The sequence below is a fragment of the Hylobates moloch genome, unplaced genomic scaffold (assembly GCF_009828535.3).
Source record: "Hylobates moloch isolate HMO894 unplaced genomic scaffold, HMol_V3 SCAFFOLD_10, whole genome shotgun sequence".
Taxonomy (NCBI): domain Eukaryota; kingdom Metazoa; phylum Chordata; class Mammalia; order Primates; family Hylobatidae; genus Hylobates; species Hylobates moloch.
The window spans coordinates 33143588-33165982 of record NW_026652285.1 but is presented as its reverse complement, the minus strand read 5'-3'; the positions used below and the strand labels follow the sequence as shown (position 1 = coordinate 33165982).

At 40.0% G+C, this 22395-nt stretch overlaps 1 protein-coding gene across 4 annotated transcripts in view; it reads right to left on the bottom strand.

Moving 5' to 3' along the window:
- MELK (maternal embryonic leucine zipper kinase) overlaps window positions 1-22395 on the bottom strand; it is a 104997-nt gene that overhangs the window by 5681 nt on the left and 76921 nt on the right. For all 4 annotated transcript variants that reach the window (XM_032164167.2, XM_032164169.2, XM_058445894.1 and 1 more), the window contains 5 exons: window positions 20425-20556; window positions 14940-15062; window positions 6755-6986; window positions 2884-2980; window positions 1143-1311 (listed from right to left, as the gene is read on the bottom strand). In XM_032164167.2, the coding sequence (XP_032020058.1) occupies window positions 1143-1311; window positions 2884-2980; window positions 6755-6986; window positions 14940-15062; window positions 20425-20556 (753 nt within the window). The remainder of the gene's footprint in view (window positions 1-1142; window positions 1312-2883; window positions 2981-6754; window positions 6987-14939; window positions 15063-20424; window positions 20557-22395) is intronic.

Here is a 22395-nt window from a genome sequence, read left to right as displayed (position 1 = left end):
AGAGAAATTTCAGAACAAAAGGATAAAATATGCCTAATAAACAGCCACACGTAACGTAAACGCCTCAGCACACTACATAAGTTCAAGGCAATGACTGCTAGTGGGTAAGTCCTATCTTCTTCCACTTTAAGACAGAACATAAATGAGATCTCAGAACATTCTCCTCTAAAACACCCTTCTGCCCAAAAGCTCAGCATTTTACTTCTTTCAAACCGCCCAGATTTGCTCATTACGAGTCTCAGTGCAAAAACTAAACACAGACCCAGTCCCCAAATGATGGACACACTACCATCTTCTCCCCGGCTTGGGCTCACACCTCTTGGAATGTGTTTTTACTACAGCACTGAGCCCAGTGTTTCAGAACAACATCCCAGCCTGTTTTCACAGCCAGCCTAAGAGTTCCTCAAGGACACGGGCTGTGTCTCATTCGTCCCTTTACCTCTTAATTACTCCCCTTCCACCAAACAAACATGTATTCATTAGATGTTTGAATGAATGCTCAGAGAGAATCCAAGAGAATAAAAAGTACTTTATATCAACTAACAGCTTATTTTTCCTTTCCTTCCTTGACTAAATATATTGTCCACACCAGTGACACATTAACCCTTTTAAAGCATACTGGGTCTATTAAATAAAATCCACACCTTCTTAGCCAGGCCTTGAGGCCCTTCCGGCCTACCTTCCCCGCTTGCCACTCACTATTTTCCTGACACACACTACACTCAAAGTTCCAATTATCTTCCCATGCATTCAAATATTTCATGAGGGCCTAAAAAGTATCCATGAATCAGGGACACAACTGAGCTCAATTCTCCCTCCTTAAGGCAGCTCTCAGCTCTCCATCTGTGCCCCCTGCTTCCTCACCTCCATGTTGCCCCTGTGACTAATCCCTCCACTTGTTCTTGAATATTTGAATGATAGCTGTTTGCTCCTTGAAGGGAGTGACTGTATCTATTTACTGACTGCACAGTAACATGCAGATTTTAGTTGCTCAAAAAACATATATTAACTAAGTGAATAAATACTCAAATAAAAAATACTAATCAATTCATTAGTAAGGTACTGAATGTACCTTAAAAAAAAAAAGGCAGTCCATTAGCAGTCAGCTTCTGCTCCATATGAAAGAATTCCAGCCTGCTTACCTTTAGTCTTCTGGGCCCGTCTCTGGCAGAGCCCTTCCTTTTGCTCCTGGTGAGCACAGTGATAACCTTATCCAACCCCCTTTCAAGGCTCCCAAACACTTTGGCTCCCTTTCTTTTTGGAGTCTCCTCCATATGTGCTTGGTTGAGATCCAGTTCCACTGAGCGGCACCTGAAACAAAACATAAAACAAGGCACAAGTAGAGTTGGGCCTCCGGCCTGTGGGGTCCACAAGGGCGAACTTTTGTCCTTTCATATACATTAGGGTGCCTCATTCAGGTATGCCAGGGCCAGATCACCTCTCTCCTCCTCAGGAAGCACCAAAGCCATCTCCTCCTGGACAGGAGCTGTCACACTTCCACCAGTCAACTGCCACTTAGCAAAACTATTTATCCCCTTCCTTTTTTCATATTTATAGAGAAGTTCAAAGAAGAGTACAATGAACACCGGTATATCCTCCTAGATTCAACAGTTGTTCATATTTTGCCACATTTGCTTTCTATATGGATATAGATAATATATTAATGTACATATGTATATAGATATATACTGATATATATACATCGATGTATATATATATCTATATATACACATAAATTTAATGTATGTAGATAATACATTAAATTTACTTATTTGCTAAGCCATCTGAAAGTAACTCATCTGAACATATCATGACACTTTACTCTGAAACACTTCAGTATACATCTCCAATGAATAAGGATGTTGTCTTCCATAAAGACAATACCATAAAGTGTGCTGAGAAGTTTACGTTACATGTGGCTGTTTATTAGGCATATTTTATCATTCTGTTCTGAAATTTCTCTGGTTGGAGATAGTTAAGTATTTCAAGCACTGACACTGAGATTTAAAAAAAATCATGGTACCATTGCACTGAAAAATGTTAAATAAAATTAAGGAAACTAGTTCAACCACATATATATACATTATTGAGAAGCTAAGCAGTTACCAAACACTAATGGATAACGTTCTAAAAATGGTCACTTATGTAAATATTTTGGAACCTGAATGCATTTTTCAATAGAAACTACTGTGGTGTTAGTTGGCTTTCTAGGTAGTTCTCCAGTACTTCCAGAATGTGGGAGAAAAACCGTAAGATTAGGAATGAGAAGGCCTGGGTTCTGGCTCCAGCTTTGTACTGTATAGCTTTGATAAATCATTTTATTCCTGATCTCCTCAGTTTCTTCATCAATAATTTAATAATAATTCCATAATATCATCTAATACCCTGTTCACATTCTAATTCTCCCAATTGTCTTGAAAATAGACAATGCATTTAAGAAATTGCTACAAAAGAATAGCAACTTGAAGGGCTACCTATGCTGCAGAACTTTTCATGCAGAGGATTTTCTTTGAAACAACCGTATCTTTACGATTTGGGAGGACTACAATCTGTTCGAGGATATCTGTATTTTACTGGCAGAAGAGAAGGGTAAGATGGGCCTCAGAGAGGTAACTAGTTGGCTGGGGTGAGGACCACTGTCTTCCCAGCCTGTTGTACTTAAGGTGCCATCCTACTGCTGATCGGTTTCATGATTCTACCCCATGAGGAAGGCAGTGGCTACAGGTCCAGGAATGGCCACAGGTCATCCACATATAAACAGATATTCCTACTCTCCAACAGAATCTATGTGATGATTTACCTTAATCAGGTCTATTAATACATTAAAAAGGAAATCTGGTTACATATACTAAAGATTAGAGTCTAAAAAAACCAAACACTTACCGCCTCTCAGGGCTAATAACACCTGTCATTAACTTGTCTGTTCCTGTTGAATTTACTGGTATTTTAATTGGAGTTTCTTTCAGGCACTGGTTTCTAGCTAGTAGAAACAGAATAAACACAATCCATATGCAGCACATGCTATGGTTCTGAAATTTCTATTAATAATAACGCATGTATCACATTATTCATTGACTCAGAAATAGTATCACTTGACCTGTGATGTCAAAGGCTCTAATTCTTTCAAGAAATCTTTCCATGTGATTTATAATAAAAACAAAATCATTTTGCCTTGTATGTGTGGCTCTTCTTTTTTTTCTTCACTGCAAATTGAGGCCATGCTTTTAATTTTATTATAAACATCATATGATAAATCTAAACAGATCATATAAATACAAATCTCATAATTACTGATTCTTTTTCTAAAAATAAAAGTCAATCTGTATTTATACAAGGGCCCAATTTATGCTTTTAATTGATCTAGTATTAAAAGGTGTCAATTCAATTCATAGCCCGATTCAACTCATGTTAGGCAAAAAGAACAGACCCTTGTGAAAGCTTGACATAAGTTATTAAAGAGATGTAAGCTTTGGCCAGGCACAGTGGCTCACGCCTGTAATCCCAGCACTTTGGGAGGCTGAGGAGGGCGGATCATGAGGTCAGGGGTTCGAGACCAGCCTGGCCAACATGATCAAACCCCATCTCTACTAAAGATACAAAAAAATTAGCCAGGCGTGGTGGCGCACGCCTGTAAGCCCAGCCACTTGAGAGGCTGAGGCAGAAGAATCCCTTGAACCCAGTAGGCAGATGTTGCAGTGAGCTGAGATCGCGCCATTGCACTCCAGCCTGGGAGACAGAGCGAGACTTCATCTCAAAAAAAAAAAAGAGATGATGTAAGCTTTGATTATTTTTTAAATTCTCTGTTCCAGAATTTTGTGTTTTATTCTAAGTAGGGTATTTGCATTCCAGATAGTTTATGACAAATTTGTACTAACAAATCTGGTTATACTGATTAGCTCATGATCTAAAAGTTTTATACCCTCTAGAGATAATATTCACACTATAAAAACAAAGATATAATATCAAAATTTTTAAAAGAGATTAGGGGCTTTGTTTTGTTTATGACTATTTGGCTATATTCTCACTTTCCACAAGAACAAGAAAATAAGAGCAATCAGAAATATTTATAAAAACAGTTTTCATCTTTGTATACAGACAGTATCTATCACCATACAGGACTGCCCTTCAACAAACTGCCAATGCCTGCATTGTGTGGGAGTGACAAAAATGAAATTAATGTTTATGTCAAAAATAACTCACAATGAAAGTAAAATGCAGGGCTGGGCATGGTGGGCTCACCCTCCGTAATCACAGCACTTTGGGAGGCCGAGGTGGGTGGATCACCTGAGGTCAAGAGTTTGAGAGCAGCCTGCCCAACATGTTGAAACCCCATCTCTACTAAAAATACAAAAAATTAACCGGGCATGGTGGTGCACATCTGTAATCCCAGCTACTCAGGAGGCTGAGGCAGGAGAATCACTTGAACCTGGGAGGCGAAGGTTGCAGTGAGCCAAGATCACGCCACTGCACTCCAGCCTGGGCAACAAGAGCAAAACTCTGTCTCAAAAAAAAGAAAGAAGAGAAGAGAAGAGAAGAGAAGGGAATAGAAGAGAAGGGAAGGGAAGAGAAGAGAAGAGAAGAGAAGAGAAGAGAAGAGAAGAGAAGAGAAGAGAAGAGAAAAAAAGAAAAGAAAGAAAAATGCAAAGTGCCAGTGGAAGCTAGCAATCATGGCTTCAGCCACTTGCTTCCTTAAGTGGCTCTTGTGTTTAAAAAGAAACAACCAATAATAGCTTTGACTAACACAATCTTTCTCATCATGACAACATATGTCAACTGATAATATTTCAGATTATAAAATAAATTCCAAACTACCCACATTGCAACACCTTCAGAGTTACACAAAAAGTAAAAAATGTTAATAATGGAAGGGATTATGGCATTAAAATTTTTTTTTAAATAAAAAAGCCCTAGGCCAGGCACAATGGCTCATGCCTATAATCCCAGAAATTTGGGAGGCTGAAGAGGGCAGATCACCTGAGGTCAGGAGTTTGAGACCAGCCTGACCAATATGGTGAAACCCTGTCTTCACTAAAAATACGAAAATTAGCTGAGCGTGGTAGCAGGCGCCTGTAATCCCAGCTACTAGGGAGGCTGAGGCAGGAGAATCGCTTGAACCCAGGAGGTGGAGGTTGCAGTGAGCCGAGATCGCGCCACTGCACTCCAGCCTGGCACTGTCTCAAAGAAATTAAAAAAATAAAAAGAAAAAAAGGGAAAAAAAAAAATCCTTGAATGAGCTAAGGTGAGCTGAGGTCCATTTTATCTCCCTGCCCAATCTCATGATTCACAAAGGGTACTGTATTTACAGTAAGAGAAATAACAGAACAGAAAGAGACCCTTTCATTGGGAAAGAATGCAATAGCAGCTACCATTGCAGGGTAGAGGCTGTCTCACTGAATTCTCATAACAACCACAGGCAGCGCCACCGCACCCCCCCAACACACACACCATCTCACACACACACACCATCTCACACACACACACACAAACACACATCATCAGGACACCAAATTGGCCTCACATTTTGGCGGAAAGTGTTATTTGAGTTGATGAAATGGAAAATGTCATTAACATAAAAATGGGACTTCTAGCAAATATTCTGGCAAAGTCTTCCATAATATCTTTATAGATAAGAAGTTAACCCCTCAAACTGGCTATGAGCTCCATTAGTACACTAGAAGCACAATGGTAGGATGTGGTTTCACAGCAGTTCACATGGCAATGCTCCAGAGTTTAGGTTTGTTAGAATCTTAAAACTAGAGAAGGTCACAATTGGTGGGGGGGAAAAGGCTAATAAAGTTTAGGTAACATTTTTTAAAGTGACATAAACAGGATCACTGTAAATAAAATTCCTCTGGGCTCTAATTTATTACTTCATTACATAAATATGGCCCCTATTATGTACTAGGCATCAGGTCTAGTACTATGTACTATGTACCAGACAGGTATGGCCCCTACTACAGACCACGCCATGCTGCAAAAAACAAGGCAGAGAGTCTCTACTGTCATGACACTTACTACTCTATCCTAGTGAGACCTAGTCTAGAAAACTCAGTTTAGTTCTAGGCACTGTATTCTAAGAGGCAGACTGATCAAACAGAATGTGTCCAGATGAGGCCAGCAACCAAAACAGTGAAGTATCATAAAGGAAATGGTTTAAATAACTGGTGATGACTAAATTGAAGAGGAAACCAAGGGAAATGAGGAAGTTGTGATAACTAGACAAAGACAGGTATCTGGAAGGGCATCATGGATTCACCCTGTCTGCTGAGGACAGGCAGTAACACCATAGGGCAGAACAGGACCAGACACCAGAACTGGAGATCCAGATAAGTAAAGGCTCAGCGGAGGCGTCAGCTTGAGTCATAAGTCGGGGTAAATGGGCATGCAAGGTCTAAACCTGGGTATATGACCTTGGGCAAATCACATCACTCCTGAGTCTCAGGTTTCTTAGCTGTGAAAAAGGGAGTTGGATTAAATGAGCTCTAACTTGCCTTTCAGCTTTGATATCCTACGATGCTATGATTCAATTTTATAAATGTGAAAAAGAGGAAAAACTTGGTATCATTTGAGAAGAAATTGAAATTGACAAATATGCTTTCATTTCAGCTAATGCAAATGACATGATAAAAAAAAACAGCTTCATTTCTCCTAGAAATTCCTGAAAGCTATGCTAGTCATTTCTGACCTGCTATATGTTTACTTAACATGGTAAGAAAAATGAAACTTCTTACTGCTTAATTCACTTGGCAAATACCTTTTGAGGGTGTAGTGTAACGATTTGGCGTAGTGAGTATTTCTCTCTTATGCTGGTTCTTATTAACTGGAGTCTTTGGCTCAGGAAACATAAAGTACTCTTCATTCTTTACAGCAGACTTAGGAGTATATACATTTTCTTTGTTCTTTAATTTATTTGCAGGTGTTCTGCATAAGGCTGGAGTTAATGATTTAGATTCCACCCCATTTGATTCTGTCCAGTACTTGCTAAACTGGAAAAAAAAAGTTACTAGATAAAGCACACTGAAGAAAAGTCAATTTCTTTACAACGTTCCTTAATCATTTGCAAACTACCTTGTACTATTTTTATTAAAATGAATTATCAAAAGAATATTATTGACAATATTAGGAAATTTGAAAATATATAGTTTTCTTTAATACATGTAGATCACTTTAGTCTGTTCTATTGACAGTAATTTTCAACATGATACAGGCTGAGTGTATACACATACCCAGATCCTAGGCAATATTGTGAATGGCCACAAATCAATCGCTAAGAAATGCTTTCCATACCTAGATAGTCACGGCTTGCGTCTGATATGTACCAAAAAAAAAGTTTAGTCAGCAATTAGGGCCGAAAAAACATGTTAAACTACTCTAACAGAAATGTTGGATAAAAAATACTTTTTAATCCTTTTAAATTTATGGTTGAGCTTGCAAGAGAGAAAGGAAAATCCTGAGAGGCCAAACTAAAAACATGAGAATGAATCCAAAGGAGTAACCAAGGCTGAAACTCTCTGCTGCCCTAAGGGCATCTATCTTCTGCCTCTGATAACCTATAGCATGTGTTTCTACAGCCACAGAAGCCTTGGGCCTCTGCAAGGTGGTGAGTTAGATCCAAAGCTCCCGTATAAGCCAGGAAGGGCTATAACTAAAATGAAAGGCTGAGTTAAATATAAATCTGCTCTTCAAAGGGAATAGGCAAGAAAAAGGGTGTCTTGGTCTTGGTTCTGAGGGAGAAGAAAAATGAAGTTTCTTTTAATAATTTGTAAGTAAACACAGGCCAGTCTTCAGATAAAGGTCCAAATTAATACAACCTGCATGGTCCTAGAAACCTCAAGCCTAAATTTAACTTGAAGTAGTCCTAGGCTAAGTTGTGCCCCAGGAACCTGGTAGAAGCAAGCACAACTCCTATCTGAAAGAAAAGCTTCACTCCAACCCAACTCAAGCCTTTACCCCAAGCCTCAGATAATTCCCATGGAGTTCAAAGAAAAATAAACCTACATAAAAAATTCCAAAAGACACAAGCACTATGAGCATAAAGATTTCAGATATTAAAATTATCAAATACAGAACATAAATATGTTTGCATGTTTAAAATAGTGAAACAAAACCATGAGAAAAGAACAAAAGACTACCAAAACTGTTCAAATAGATTTGAAAAAGAATAAAAACTTCTAGAAATAAGAACATGACAAAAATGAAAAGTGCAATGCACATGTCAAATAACAGAATAAAAGAGACATTTGAATAGAAATATAAATCTGAAATTACTCTGAATGTAGCCAAGACAGAAAAAGATATACGATACATGAAAGATGGTTGAAGGAAACAGAAAATGAAATAAAATGTCTAACATAAGGCTATTCTAAGTTCCAGATACAGATAGTATGGACAAAGCAAAAGCAGCAATTCCCTCTACTTTTTTTCCCAAAGGAAAAGAAATCAATACATCAAAAAGATACCTGCACTTGTATATTTATCTCAGTACTTATTCACAATAGCAAAGATACAAAATCAACCCAAGTGTCCATCAACAGATGACTGGATAAAGGAAATGTGAGATAGATAGACAGACAGACAAACAGACAGACAGATAGATAGATAGAATACTATTCAACCATAAAAAAGAATGAAATCCTATCTTTTGCAACAAGGTGGATGGAAGTGGAGGTTATCTTAAGTGAAACAAGCCAGACACAGAATGACAAATATTGCATGTTCTCACTCATAAGTGGGTGCTAAAAAAGAGGTGTACACATGGATGTAGAGAGTGGAATGACAGAAAATGTAGACTTGGAAGGGTGAGGAGATGGAAGGGGGTTGGTGATGAGAAATTACTTAAGGGGTCCGATGTACATTATTCAGGTGACACCTTAAAACCTCTCACTTGACCACTATGCATGTAAGAAAATTGTACTTGTACCCTATAAATTTATATAAATATTGTTTTAAAGAAAAAGCAGGCTGGGTGCGCTGGCTCACACCTGTAATCCTGGCACTTTGGGAGGCCAAGGCATGTGATCACCTGAGGTCAGGAGTTCAAGACCAGCCTGGCCAACATGGTGAAACCCTGTCTCTACTAATAATACAAAAATTAGCTGGGCATGGGGACAGGCACCTGTAATCCCAGCTACTCGGGAAGCTGAGGTAGGAAAATCGCTTGAACCTGGGAGGCAGAGGTTGCAGTGAGCTGAGATCGTGCCATTGCACTCCAGCCTGGGCAACAAGAGAGAAACTCTGTCTCAAAAAAAAAAAAAGAGAAAGTAAAGAAAAAAAGAAAAAGAACAAGCAGTGTATTATTCACGAAATTTTCAAAAATTGATTAAAAATACAAATCCCATACATAGAAAGCATGATGAATCATAAACAGGATACATAAAAGAAATCCACATCTCTACTTACCAGATTATACAACTCTAGAGGACACTATTCACAGAGACACCACACAGATGGTGTGTTCCCTGGAGGTGTGCAATGCAGTAGCCCTAACAGTGAAACTGCAGAACACCAAAAGCAAAGAGAAGGTCCTAAAAGGAGCCAGAGAGAAAAGACAGACTAACTAAAAAGGCACTAGACTCAGGTTGGTTTTTCAATGGCAACAATAGAAGCAAGAAGAAAGTGGAATAATATCTTCAATAACATCCTGTGAATCCATAAATATTTCAAAATAAAAAGCTAAAAACATTCAAGAGCTGGACACATCAATAGCATGGAATCCAGGAGGGGTAATAAGACATTAAGTGTTCTAAGGCCTTCATATTGTTTAGAAGGAAATTAAAGATACAGATTCATGGCTGGGTGCAGTGGCTCACGCCTGTAATCCTCGCACTTTGGAAGGCCGAGGCAGGTGTATCACCTGAGGTCAGGAGTTCGAGACCAGACTGGCCAACGTGGTGAAACCCTGCCTCTACTAAAAATACAAAAATTAGCCAGACATCGTGGCGGGTGCCTGTAAACCCAGCTACTTGGGAGGCTGAGGCAAGAGAATCACTTGAACCCAGGAGGAGAGGTTGCCGTGAGCCTGAGATCACACCATTGCACTCAAGCCTGGGCAACAGAGCAAGATTCCATCTCAAAAAAAAAAGATACAGATTCACTTTATATTTCATTACATTAAATATGTTAAAAATTTAGAGTAAATATTAAAAGAATAGATCTCAAATAGAAACCAATAAAATGTGGGAGGAAATTAACATAAAAAATCAAGAAATAAGGGGGAAATACAGAAAAAGACACATAGGAAACATAAAAAATGAAAGATATATAATAAATAAATCCATAATAAAAATAAATACAAGTTGGGTAAGCGCTCAATTAAAAAGACAGATTTTCAGTTTGCATACCAAATCTAGCTATGTTTTCTTTTTTTTTTTTTTTTTTTTTTTTTTTTTTTTTTTGAGATGGAATCTCTCTCTGTCGCCCAGGCTGGAGTGCAGTGTTGCAATCTCGGCTCACTGCAAGCTCCGCCTCCCAGGTTCATGCCATTCTCCTGCCTCAGCCTCCCAAGTAGCTGGGACTAGAGGTGCCCGACACTACACCCAGCTAATTTTTTTGTATTTTTTAGTAAAGATGGGGTTTCACTGTGTTAGCCAGGATGGTCTCAATCTCCTGACCTTATGATCCACCCACCTTGGCCTCCCAAAGTGCTGGGATTACAGGCGTGAGCCACCGCGCTAGGCAAAGCTATGTTATTTTTAAAGAGACATACCTAAATATAAGGTATGAAAGGTTTCATTGTTTTATTTGTTTCATTGTTTTATTTATTAAGGAAATCTTACTTTCTTTAATTTTATAATAGTTTTTGTATCAGGTTGACCAGTTTCCTCCCATCTTCTTATTCTTTAGGAATGATTTAGTTATTCTTGCCCCTTTGTATTTCCACATACATTTTAGAATCATTTTGACTTATTTTACATCCACTGAAAAGTTGAGATTACATTAAATTTAAAATTCATTTTGGGAAAAATTGAAATCTAGACCTTCAAATCTCCCTATCCATAAACAAAGTATACCTCTTTTCTTTCAGAACTCTGTGTATTAGCCAAAGATCACAGCATAGAAAACAGCTAAGTAGAAACAGTGAGCTTTGAGGTGTTTTAATTTGCCCTACCTATCCCCATTCTCCTCTCTCCAGCTCTGTGATAGCCTTAGAAACCCACAGCCCACAATCATGATGAAAACCAGCAACCTAGGAGCCAATGGAGGGGGCAGAACAGGTTGGAGGTCCTTCAAAGCTTCATGCTCAGAAAACTGTCATTATTTAGCCTGGCCAGTAGTTTCCTAGAAGACCCTACTATGAAAGCTGTCTTTTTTTATTCTTTGTTTTTTATTTGAGATGGAGTTTCGCTCTTGTTGCCCAGGCTGGAGTGCAATGGCATGAACTCAGCTCACTGCAAACTCCACCTCCTGGGTTCAAGCAATTCTCCTGCTTCAGCCTCCCGAGTAGCTGGGATTACAGGCATGCGCCACCACATGCGGCTAATTTTGTATTTTTAGTAGAGACGGGGTTTCTCCGTGTTGGTCAGGTAGGTCTTGAACTCCCGACCTCAGGTGATCCACCTGCCTTGGCCTCCCAAAGTGCTAGGATTACAGGCGTAAACCACCACACCCAGCCTGAAAGCTGTCTTTATTTGACCTTACTCAGAGCCTGCCCAGTATGAACAGCCTTTTCCCCAGCAGCATCTGTTAAAAAGATTTAGAGATGCCAGGCACAGTGGCTCACACTTGTAATTCCAGCACTTTGGGAGGCCAACGCGGTGGACCTCTTGAGTCCAGGAGTTTGAGACCAACCTGGACAAAATATTGAGACCCTGTCTCTACAAAATAATTTTGTAAAAATTACCTGGGCATGGTGGTGCACGCCTATAGTCCCAGCTACTCGGGAGGCTGAGGCAAGAGAATTGCTTGAGCCCAAGAGGTCGAGGCTGCAGTGAGCCATGATCACACCACTGGACTCCAGCCTGGTTGACGGAATGAGATCCTATCTCAAAAAAAAAAAAAAATTTACAGGCAATTGTTGCACACTGGCTGCCGAAGCAGTGAGTAACAGCGGGTGGTGACCACAATAAACTAACAAAAACGCTGAAAAAATAGTTAGAGAATAAGATGTCCACAGTGAATTGGAAAAGCTCCAAAATATACCAGGGTATCTACAAGCCCAATGTACATGTATAGGATGTGCTCATACCCAGGGCTGTGCATTTGCTCAGGAAAGACTAGAAGGGGCTGGGTGTGGTGGCTCATGCCTGTAATCCCAGCACTTTGGGAGGCTGAGGCAGGTGGATCACTTGAGGTCAGGAGTTCGAGACCAGCCTGACCAACATGGTGAAACCTCGTCTCTACTAAAAATACAAAATTAGCCAGGTGTGGTGGCGCATGCCTGTAATCCCAGCTCCTTGGGAGGCTGAGGCAGGAGAATCACTGGAATCCAGGAGGCGAAAATTGCAGTGAGCTGAGATCGTGCCATCGCACTCCAGCCTGGGCAACAAGAGCGAAACTCCATCTCAAAAAAAAAAAAAACAACACTTTAGAAGGATCTAAGATCTCACCTCAAGCTGACCTTGAGGTTCTATACAAATAGGAAGTGAAATCTAATGCACAGTTGTCAGCTGCCTGGCTGAAAGTTGAAGGCATACCCCAGATGTACACAGAGCCGGCACAAAGACTGACAGACGAATTGATTCCAGGCATCTAAGGAAACCTCACCAAGCATTAGCTGATCACTATGCTATTGAGCAGAGAAAAGGTATAGTAAAAATATGGTATTATAATCTCATGGATCACCATCATAAATGCAGCCCAACACTGACCTAAATAACTTTACAGAATTAGTTCAGAAAAGTCACTAACCAACAACAACAAACAGCAATAATACCAAATCCTGAGGAGGGGATAAATCTGATTACCAGAGCTGCCACATTATATTATTTAAAATGTCTAGTTTTCAACAATTACAAGACATATGCATGCAAAGAAATAAAAAAGTATGGCCGGGCGTGGTGGCTCATGCCTGTAATTCCAGCACTTTGGGAGGCCGAGGCAGGCAGATCACCTGAGGTCAGGAGTTCAAGACCAGCCTGGCCAATATGGTGAAACCCCATCCCCATCTTTACAAAAACACACAAAAAAAGGCCAGGTGCAGTGGCTCAAGCCTGTAATCCCAGCACTTTGGGAGGCCGAGGCGGGTGGATCACGAGGTCAGGAGATCGAGACCATCTTGGCTAACATGGTGAACCCTGCCTCTACTAAAAATACAAAAAATTAGCCGGGCGTGGTGGCGGGCGCCTGCAGTCCCAGCTACTCGGGAGGCTGAGGCAGGAGAATGGCATGAACCCAGGAGGCGGAACTTGCAGTGAGCCAAGACAGCGCCACTGCAGTCCAGCCTGGGCAACAAAGCGAGACTCTGTCTCAAAAAGAAAAAAATACAAAAAAAAAAAAATTAGCCAGGCATGATGGCGGGTGCCTATAATCCCAGCTACTCAGGAGGCTGAGGCAGGAGAATTGCTTGAACCCGGGAGGCAGAGGTTGCAGTGAGCAGAGATCCCAACAATGGGCTCCAGCCTGGGCAATACAGCGAGCCTCCATCTCAAACAAAAAACAAACAAACAAACAAAAAGGATGGCCCATATACATGAGAAAAACAAAAACAGTCAATAGAAATTGTCCTTAAAGAAGTCCAGACATGGGCCTTACCAAGCAAAGACTGAAAATCAGTTTTTAAATATGTTCAAAGAACAAAAGGAAATGTCTAAAGAACCAAGGGAAAGTGTAAGAGCAATGTCATAATAAATAGAGTATAAATAAAGATAAAATTATTTAAAAGAACAAAACAAACTCTGGAATTCAAGAGTACAATAATCGTAACAAAAAATTCACTAGAGGGATTAAACAGAACTTTCAGTAAGCAGAAGAAAGAATCTGAAACTTGGAAACAGGTTAACTGAAATTAGTCTGAGAAACAGAATGAAAATAGATAAAGAAAAATGAACAGGGCCTCAGCGTACTGTAGGGCACCATCAAGTGTGCCAATATACATGGAAGGGGAGGGAGTACCAGAAGATAAAACAAAGAGAGTGGGGCAAATAAAATACTGAAAACTTCCAAATTTGATGAAAAACATTAATCTATACGAATCTTCATTAATCTAAAAAGCTCAACAAACTTAAAGTCACAATAAAAAGATTATCAAAAGGAAAGAAAAACAGATCAATTGCCACCAAGAGTTGGGAGGGGAAGTTAATCACAAGGGGAATGAGGGAATTTTGAGGAGTAATGGAACTGTTTTATATCGTAATTTTGGTGGTGGTTATACAACTGTATGCATTTGTCAAAACACACAGAATTGCACACTAAAAAAGGTGACTTTACCTATTTAACTACATGTAAAGTATACCTCATTATACCTCATTTTAAACAAAAAAGAAGGCTGAGCACAGTGGCTCACGCCTGTAATCCCAGCACTTTGGGAGGCTGAGGTGGGCGGATCACCTGAGGTCAGGAGTTCGAGACCAGCTGCTAACATGCTAAAACCTCGTCTCTACTAAAAATACAAAAATTAGCCAGGAGAGGCAGCAGGCACCTGTAATCTCAGCTACTCGGGAGGCACGAGAATCACTTGAACCCGGGAGGCAGAGGTTGCAGTGAGCCGAGATCGTGCCACTGCACTCCAGCCTGGCCAATAGAGCAAGACTCGGTCTCAAAAAATAATAATAATAAACAAGAAATAAAGGAGCAGTAAAGAGCTCTAAAATAGAATCTTGGCTTTCTTCAACTTGGATATAATTGACTTCCCTTTCATTCGTATTCCAGTTATCTCTCATAAACATTTTCAGTGGCTTAAGCATTCATTAAATTTGCAAGCACACCTTGGTTTCACATTAGTCTGGTTGTTTTTATAATTGAAACAATAGATTCTGCCTTAAATAGTAATAAAAATTACTAACCTGTGATGTTTGGGGAGTAGCAGCACCTGTTGATAAATTATCTTCACACCAATCATAGTCTATTAATCCCGCCACATAATTTTTATCACTTGTGGTCACATCTTCCAGACTCCGATTATTTGACTATTCAGTGAAAGACAGAATAACTTAAAGATGACAGTACTATGATTCAATATTTAAAATACAGTCATGCATCACTTAACGACAGAGACACATTTTGAGAAATGTGTTATTAGGCAATTTTATCACTGTGTGAACATCATAAAAGGTACTTACACAAACTGAGACGTCAGAGCCTACTACACACCTAGGCCACACCTAGGCTATATGTTATAGCCTATTGCTCCTACACTACAAACCTGTGTAGCACGTTACTGTACTGAATACTGTAGATGGCTTTAACATAACAATAAGTATTTATGTATCTAAACAAATCCAAACAGAAAAAGGCCGTCCCCATGGTGGCTCATGCCTGTAATCCCAGCACTTTGGAAGGCTGACACAGGTGGATCACTTAAGCTCAGGCGTTGGAGACCAGTCTGGGCAACATGGTGAAACCCCATCTCTACAAAAAACAGAAATTAGCCAGGCATGTGCCTGTAGGCCCAGGTACTTGGGAGGCTTAGGTGGGAGGATCGCTTGAGTCCACAAGGTGGAGGTTACAACAAGCAGAAATTGTGCCACTGCACTCCAGCCTGGGTAATACAGCGAGACTCTGTCTAAAAAAAAAAAAAAGAAAGAAAAAGAAAAGGTAGAGTAAAAACATGGTATTATAATTTTATGGGACCACCATCATAAATGCAGTCCAACGTTGTCCTTATGCAGCACAAAACTGTATTCCAGGCATAGGGCAAGGCCCTGGAAACAAAAACGAATAGGAGACACTATATTGAAGGAGCTGACCATCCGGTACAGAAAAAGGAAGTCAGAAAATTTCAGTTCAAATTATCAGAAAGGAAAATCTCCAACTCTCAAATAATATGTCTTGCAACATTCTTATGTCATATGGCATACTACTTTTCATTATCACATAATCACTATAATACCAGACAACTCTACTGCAAAGTTACAAATAAAAAGATCTGATAAAGTAGAAGATGGAGGGGAAACAACTTCGAAATATAGGTTTCTTCTTTGTAAGAATATACAGGGTAGTGGATAATTTCTACCAGGAAGAAAATTAGCCTTATGAAGGATCTGCTAGGGATAGGACATTTGGGGTCTTGTGCTAACAACGCCAGCAAAATAACTTATGTTCTTTCATTCTTCCTTCTCGATAAACTAAGGGTATACTAATTATACCCTGAATTCAAGACTGTGGGTGTACTTGGAGTTTTTATTTCTCCTTCCTTCCTTTTCCCTCAATATATTGTTAATCTAGCCAAGCAATTTTACTTGAGTTTCTTATATCTCATCCTTTTTTTCCCAAAGTCTCACTGCCACTATCCTAGATCAAGGACAAATCTCATACCTAGACTATTCAAACAGACAATATTGTCTCTACTACTAATCTTTCCACTGTCTCAACCAAGGATGACAGAGTTCTCCAGGATTACCAATTACCGTCATTTGGAACTGGACGCATGGAGAGCTAGGCTGAGAAAAATCCTAAAGCTAAGTCTAGGCTTGGTGGGGAGAAGTACAGTGCTGTACCAATGACGGCTGTCATGGGTACTCCGGTAGGGACTAATAGCACACATATCACCCCTGACTGAACAATTGTATACACCACTGGATGAATTTTTCAAAATCATGTTCATGTCTCTCTTGCTCACAAATCGATGGCTCCTCATTAACTATTGAACAAAGTCTAAAATTCTGATGTGCATTTTCAGGTTCTCTACTATCTGGCTCTTGTCCACCCTTCCAGCTCACTTGCACGCTCTCTCTCTCTCTCTCTCTCCCCCTACTTGAACTCTTCTTTTTTAACACAAGTCCAGCCACTGTCAACAGAATACATCAAGCAAAGTTAGGTGCCCCTGCTTTTGCTGATTCCATTTATCTTGCCCTGAATGTTGTGCCACTTCTTTTCCATCTTTCTAACCTCGACTGTTGGTCCAGTTTGGATCCCATGGTGATCATTCCTGTCCTCTAAAGCTCCCCCGGACACCTCTGGTCACTTCTCTGGCCCCCATCATCTACTATGATGCAGTATTATCTATGTATATATATATATATGTCTTGCCTCAACTTGACTCTTAGAGAACAAGTATCATACTTTACACAGATTTGTTTCCCAGTAGCCCAGCATGGGGCCTGAAAATGCTAATGACACTGATGATGATGTGGTTATTTGTGATTCTTGGATCAGTCTGTACTGCTGTTTCACTGAAAGGGCCACCTATTGATTGATTGATCGATCAGGATTACTTACTTTCTTATAAACAACACCCCAGAGAAAAGGGATAATTCTATCAAGGGGAAGAACAGTACAACCAGACTATGCGACTTGCTTCATGTCTCAATAATTTGCATAAAGATTAGAAGAAACCCAAAATTTGATTTCTATTTCACTTCTTGTCATTAAAATGTCTCTTGATCTGCCATAAAATTGATTCAATAATATGACTTTGCAAATAATTAAATTATTAGGTAAATGTTCATTATGTAGTAGATGGAAGATAAGAGTAAATATGTTTCCAGGTCTTTTCCACTTACAACTCATATAAGCAGATCAATTGAGACCAGGCCAATTCAGATATAAGAAAATCCAGGCCAGGTGTGGTGGTTCACGCTTGTGTTCCCAGCACTTTGGGAGGCTGAGGCAGGTGGATCATCTGAGGTCTGGAGTTCGAGACCAGCCTGACCAACATGGTGAAATCCCATCTCTACTAAAAATACAAAAATTAGACGGGTGTGGTGGCACGCACCTGTAATCCCAGCTACTCGGGAGGATGAGACAGGAGAATCACTTGAATCCAGGAGGTAGAGGTTGCAGCGAGCTAAGACCACACTATTGCACTCCAGCCTGGGAAACAGAGCGAGACTCCGTCTCAAAAAAAAAAAAAAAAAAAGACAATCCAATGTCTCAGGAAAATGTCTCAGGCCCCTTAACTGAGTGTCGTAAATTTTAAAATTTAGTGAAAGTGATTTTCCTAAGCATAGAGGTATAGGTATCTAATAGCTTTCTCCAATTACCTTGAGCAGATGCAAAATTCAGGGTTTTGCATTTTCCTGGACCCAAATGTGTTACTTGCACCTGAAAGTTTAAAGGGTTTGGCAGTGTGGGCGGGATGAGGGATTGGCTGATTCAAGGAGCCCATGTGCAAAAGAGCTGCCTAGGCACAGAATATTTACCAGCCATTAAAACTCTCCAACAACAGACTAGAAAACCATGCAGGAATAAGATGATCTCCCTTCAGAGATTTCTTTACACAGCAGCCAGTGTACTGACCAACTAGGGAAGGAAAAAGGGGCAGGTTAGGTCTGGCAGTGACATAAGACCCACTATATCCATAGCACATGACTGATGAGTACCAAAAGGAGATGTAAATGAGATATTAAAGGAATTTGAGGGAGGGGGAATTCAACAAAAGATCACAAAAGAGGTGGTATTTTAACTTTTTTTTTTTTTTTTTTTACAGTTTTGAGGCCTATAAAGGGGAAAAAAAAACAAACTTTCATCCACACAGTCAATTGTGTTATCTTGGATTTCATAAACAGGGCCAACCAACTACCTTTCTCTGAGGATGAGGTACAATTTCCTAGTGCTAAGAGTATTTACATTGCAACCTGAATTAATCTGAGGGAAGATGACATTACAAAGTTCCATACCCATCTGGCAAAGTATTTGAATAGCTGAATTTTAAGCCATGGAAAATACGAAGAATCACACAAAACAAGGACTAACACAAGCATTTCGGAATGACGTGGTGCCTCTATGTACATAAGCTCCTTCACCATTTTAAATGTCCATGACAGGCCAGGTGCAGTCACTCACGCCAATAATCCCAGCACTTTGAGAGGCAAAGGAGGGAGGATTGCTTGAGCCCAGGTGTTTAAGACCAGCCTGGGCAACATAGCTGGACTCTATTTCTATAAAAAATTAAAAATTAGCCAGGTGTGGTGGCACACACCTGTAGTCCCAGCTACTAGGGAGGCTGAGGCAGGAGGATCGCTTGAGCCTGGAAGGTTAAGGCTGCAGTGAGCCATGATCACACCACTGTACTCCAGCCAGGACAACAAAGCAAGACTTTGTTTCAAAAAATAAAATAAAAAAATGTTTTAATGTCCATGACAAAACTGAGACAAAGACAGCAAAGTAGAGAAAAATAATTTGGTTATAACAAACACTAATCAACATGCTCCATTTCAGTATGCAAATTTTAAAAGAAACAAAAACCTAAACCCTTAACATAAATATCAAAATATTTATCAAAATATTTCATGTCATATAAAGTATTATATATTCCGTATCACAGAACTTATTCCCAACAATTTTTTTGTTCTCTGCAATTCAATAATGTGTCCTTTAAAAGTACTTGAATGCATGTAAAAGCACACTTTAAAAAAAATACTGGAAAGACACAATAAATATTAACTACATCCTACACAGGTAGTTGGTTTATAGGTAAATTCTATTTTCCTTTTGGCTCATCTGTGGCTTAAAAACTTTCTTTTTTTTTTTTTTTTTTTAAGACACAGTCCTGCTCTGTCGCATAGGCTGGAGTGCAATGGCACGATCTCAGCTCACTGCAACCTCTGCCTCTCGGGTTCAAGCGATTCTCCTGCCTCATCCTCCCAAGTAGCTGGGACTACAGGCGCTCACCACCACGCCTGGCTAATTTTTGTCTTTTTAGTACAGACGGGGTTTCACCATATTGGCCAGGCTGGTCTCGAACTCCTGACCTTGTGATCCACCTGCCTTGGCATCCCAAAGTGCTGGGATTACAGGCATGAGCCACCACGCCCGGCCTGGCTTAAACATTTTCTATAGCCATCAGGAATTGCTATTATGAAAAAAAAGGAGTTGGGGGAGGAGGTTTGTAAAATGCCATGTTAACATTCAGAATTTTAGAGGCCGGGCACGGTGGCTCATGCCTATAATCCCAGCACTTTGGGAGACCGAGGCAGGCTGATCACTTGAGGTCAGGAGTTTGAGACCAGCCTGGCCAACATGGCGAAACCCCGTCTCTACTAAAAATACAAAAATTAGCCAGGCGTAGTGATGCACACCTGTAATTCCAGCTACCCGGGAGGCTGAGGCACAAGAATCGCTTGAATCCAGGAGGCAGAGGTTACAGTGAGCTGAGGTCACGCCACTGCACTCCAGCCTGGATGACAGAGTGAGACTCTGTCTCAAAAAAAAAAAAAAAAAAAATTAGAGTTCAACTTCAGAACTTCCCATTTTTCTCATCAAAAATATTGAAATCATAAAACATCTTGCCTCTGACTCCTTGACACCAGAAAGTTTACCTTCCCAGTGGTATATGCACTCAGGAACAGGGAGGGCACGTGGCAAGACACAACAGGCTGTAACACTTACCTTGATGTCTGTGAATGGGGTAGCACTGGCTTGTCCACAAGAGAAAGAAGAAAGCCTTAATCGAACTGGTTTTCCCCGAGCCTTCTTGGCTAGAAGCAGAAGATAGGTAGCTGTGAGGTGATCATACTGCCACTAAAGGAAAAGAAAATCAAGTTGGTTAGAAGACTACTTGTTTGTGGAAATGATGTTCTATCTTTAATTAATTTTTTTCTTCAGTGTAACATTCAGAACTTTAAAAGCCAATAGGTTTAACGGCATATGATGAAAAACAGCAACCACTGCACCACACCTCCACACACATACAATCTCCATTCCCCCTAAGGAACAACTTTTAAACACTTTTAGCTATTTCTTCTGCTATTAATTCTGTATTTCCAAACTAAATGCTTACAGAGCTTAAAATTTTTTTCAGCTTCAGATAGTATGTATAAATTTCCTAGTATGAGAAATATGAATTTAGCTCTACCACAACTCCCTGCCTTTCCCACACATCTCCTCCCTGTATCCTCCTACGATAATTTTATCACAATGTTTAGCTAAGTCAATATTTGCATTATTATGATTATGTAAATAGCATTCACAACTAAGTAGGGATAATGTCCAAAATATTTGTTACCCTGACATCAACCATCAAAATAGAGGCCAAGAGGTCAGTAGGGTCCTGGGAGACGCCTGCCTTTCCAATTATTAATCTTTTAATTGTGAGAAGAGGGGAAGGAGTAGTGTCCAGGGTGTCGAAGGGAAGTAACAGGGCAACATGGAGGGCACTGAAGATAGTGGTTATTTACCAGTCAGTATATAAATACACTAATATTTTAACAACCAATGTGGTCATGCTGGCTGAATATCAGCTCTGCAGCTAAACCACACAGGGTGCTATTCTTGCATTTCCATTTTTTTATACCTTTGTTTTTCCTGGAGATAAAAATAAAAGAGTCAGTTATTCCTTACAAATTGAACTCCACCCTTTCCAACACTTTACCTCCTCTCAACATGTTCACACACATCTGCTAACTGCTTCCCCACTTAGAGAGATTCCACCTGATGTCTGCATCCTCTGCTCTACTCTGGACCAGCTTCTCAGCCAGCTACTCAATTGTCAGTCTAGGGATTCCTTTCGCCTCTATCTTACAATGTAGCCCCAGTTTCCTAGATCCTAAGTATTCTTGTTTCTTGGTTTAATCTCTCATTTTTGTGCAACACATCCTCCAGTGACTTCCTGAGGGCGCATGCATGGGAGGTAAATTTTTTGAGATCTTGCATGTCTGATAAATGACTGCATTCTATCTTCACACTTGATTCTGAGTAGGTTAACAGAATTCTGGGTTGATAATAATCTTCGCAGTTTTGATGGTAGTATACTCTTCTTGATTCTAGTACAGCTACTGAAAAACCTATAGTCATTTAGGTTTTGATTCTCCAGCCTTTGTGTATGAACTTTCATTTTTATCTTTGAAAACTTCCTGAATCTTATTATTTTCCTCCAGTTTTCTGAAATTCCACTAGAACAGGCCTTGGTGTGAATCTGTTTTCATCTACTGTTTCACCCCAGGTTAGGCCTCTTCATTCTTGAAAACTCATATACTTCAGTTCTGGAATATTTCTCTTTTTTGTTTTTAACTTTAAATTTTTTTTTTAGTTTTTAATAAAATAGAGGCCGGGCGCAGTGGCTCACGCCTGTAATCCCAGCACTTTGGGAGGCTGAGGCAGATGGATCACGAGGTCAGGAGATCAAGACCATCCTGGCTAACACAGTGAAAACCTGTCTCTACTAAAAATACAAAAAATTAGCCGGGCGTGGTGGCGGGCGCCTGTAGTCCCAGCTACTCAGGAGGCTGAGGCAGGAGAATGGCATGAACCTGGGAGGCGGAGCTTGCAGTGAGCAGAGATCGTGCCACTGCACTCCAGCCTGGGCGACAGAGAGAGATTCCATCTCAAAAAAAAAAAAAAAAAAAAAAAAAAAAAAAAAAA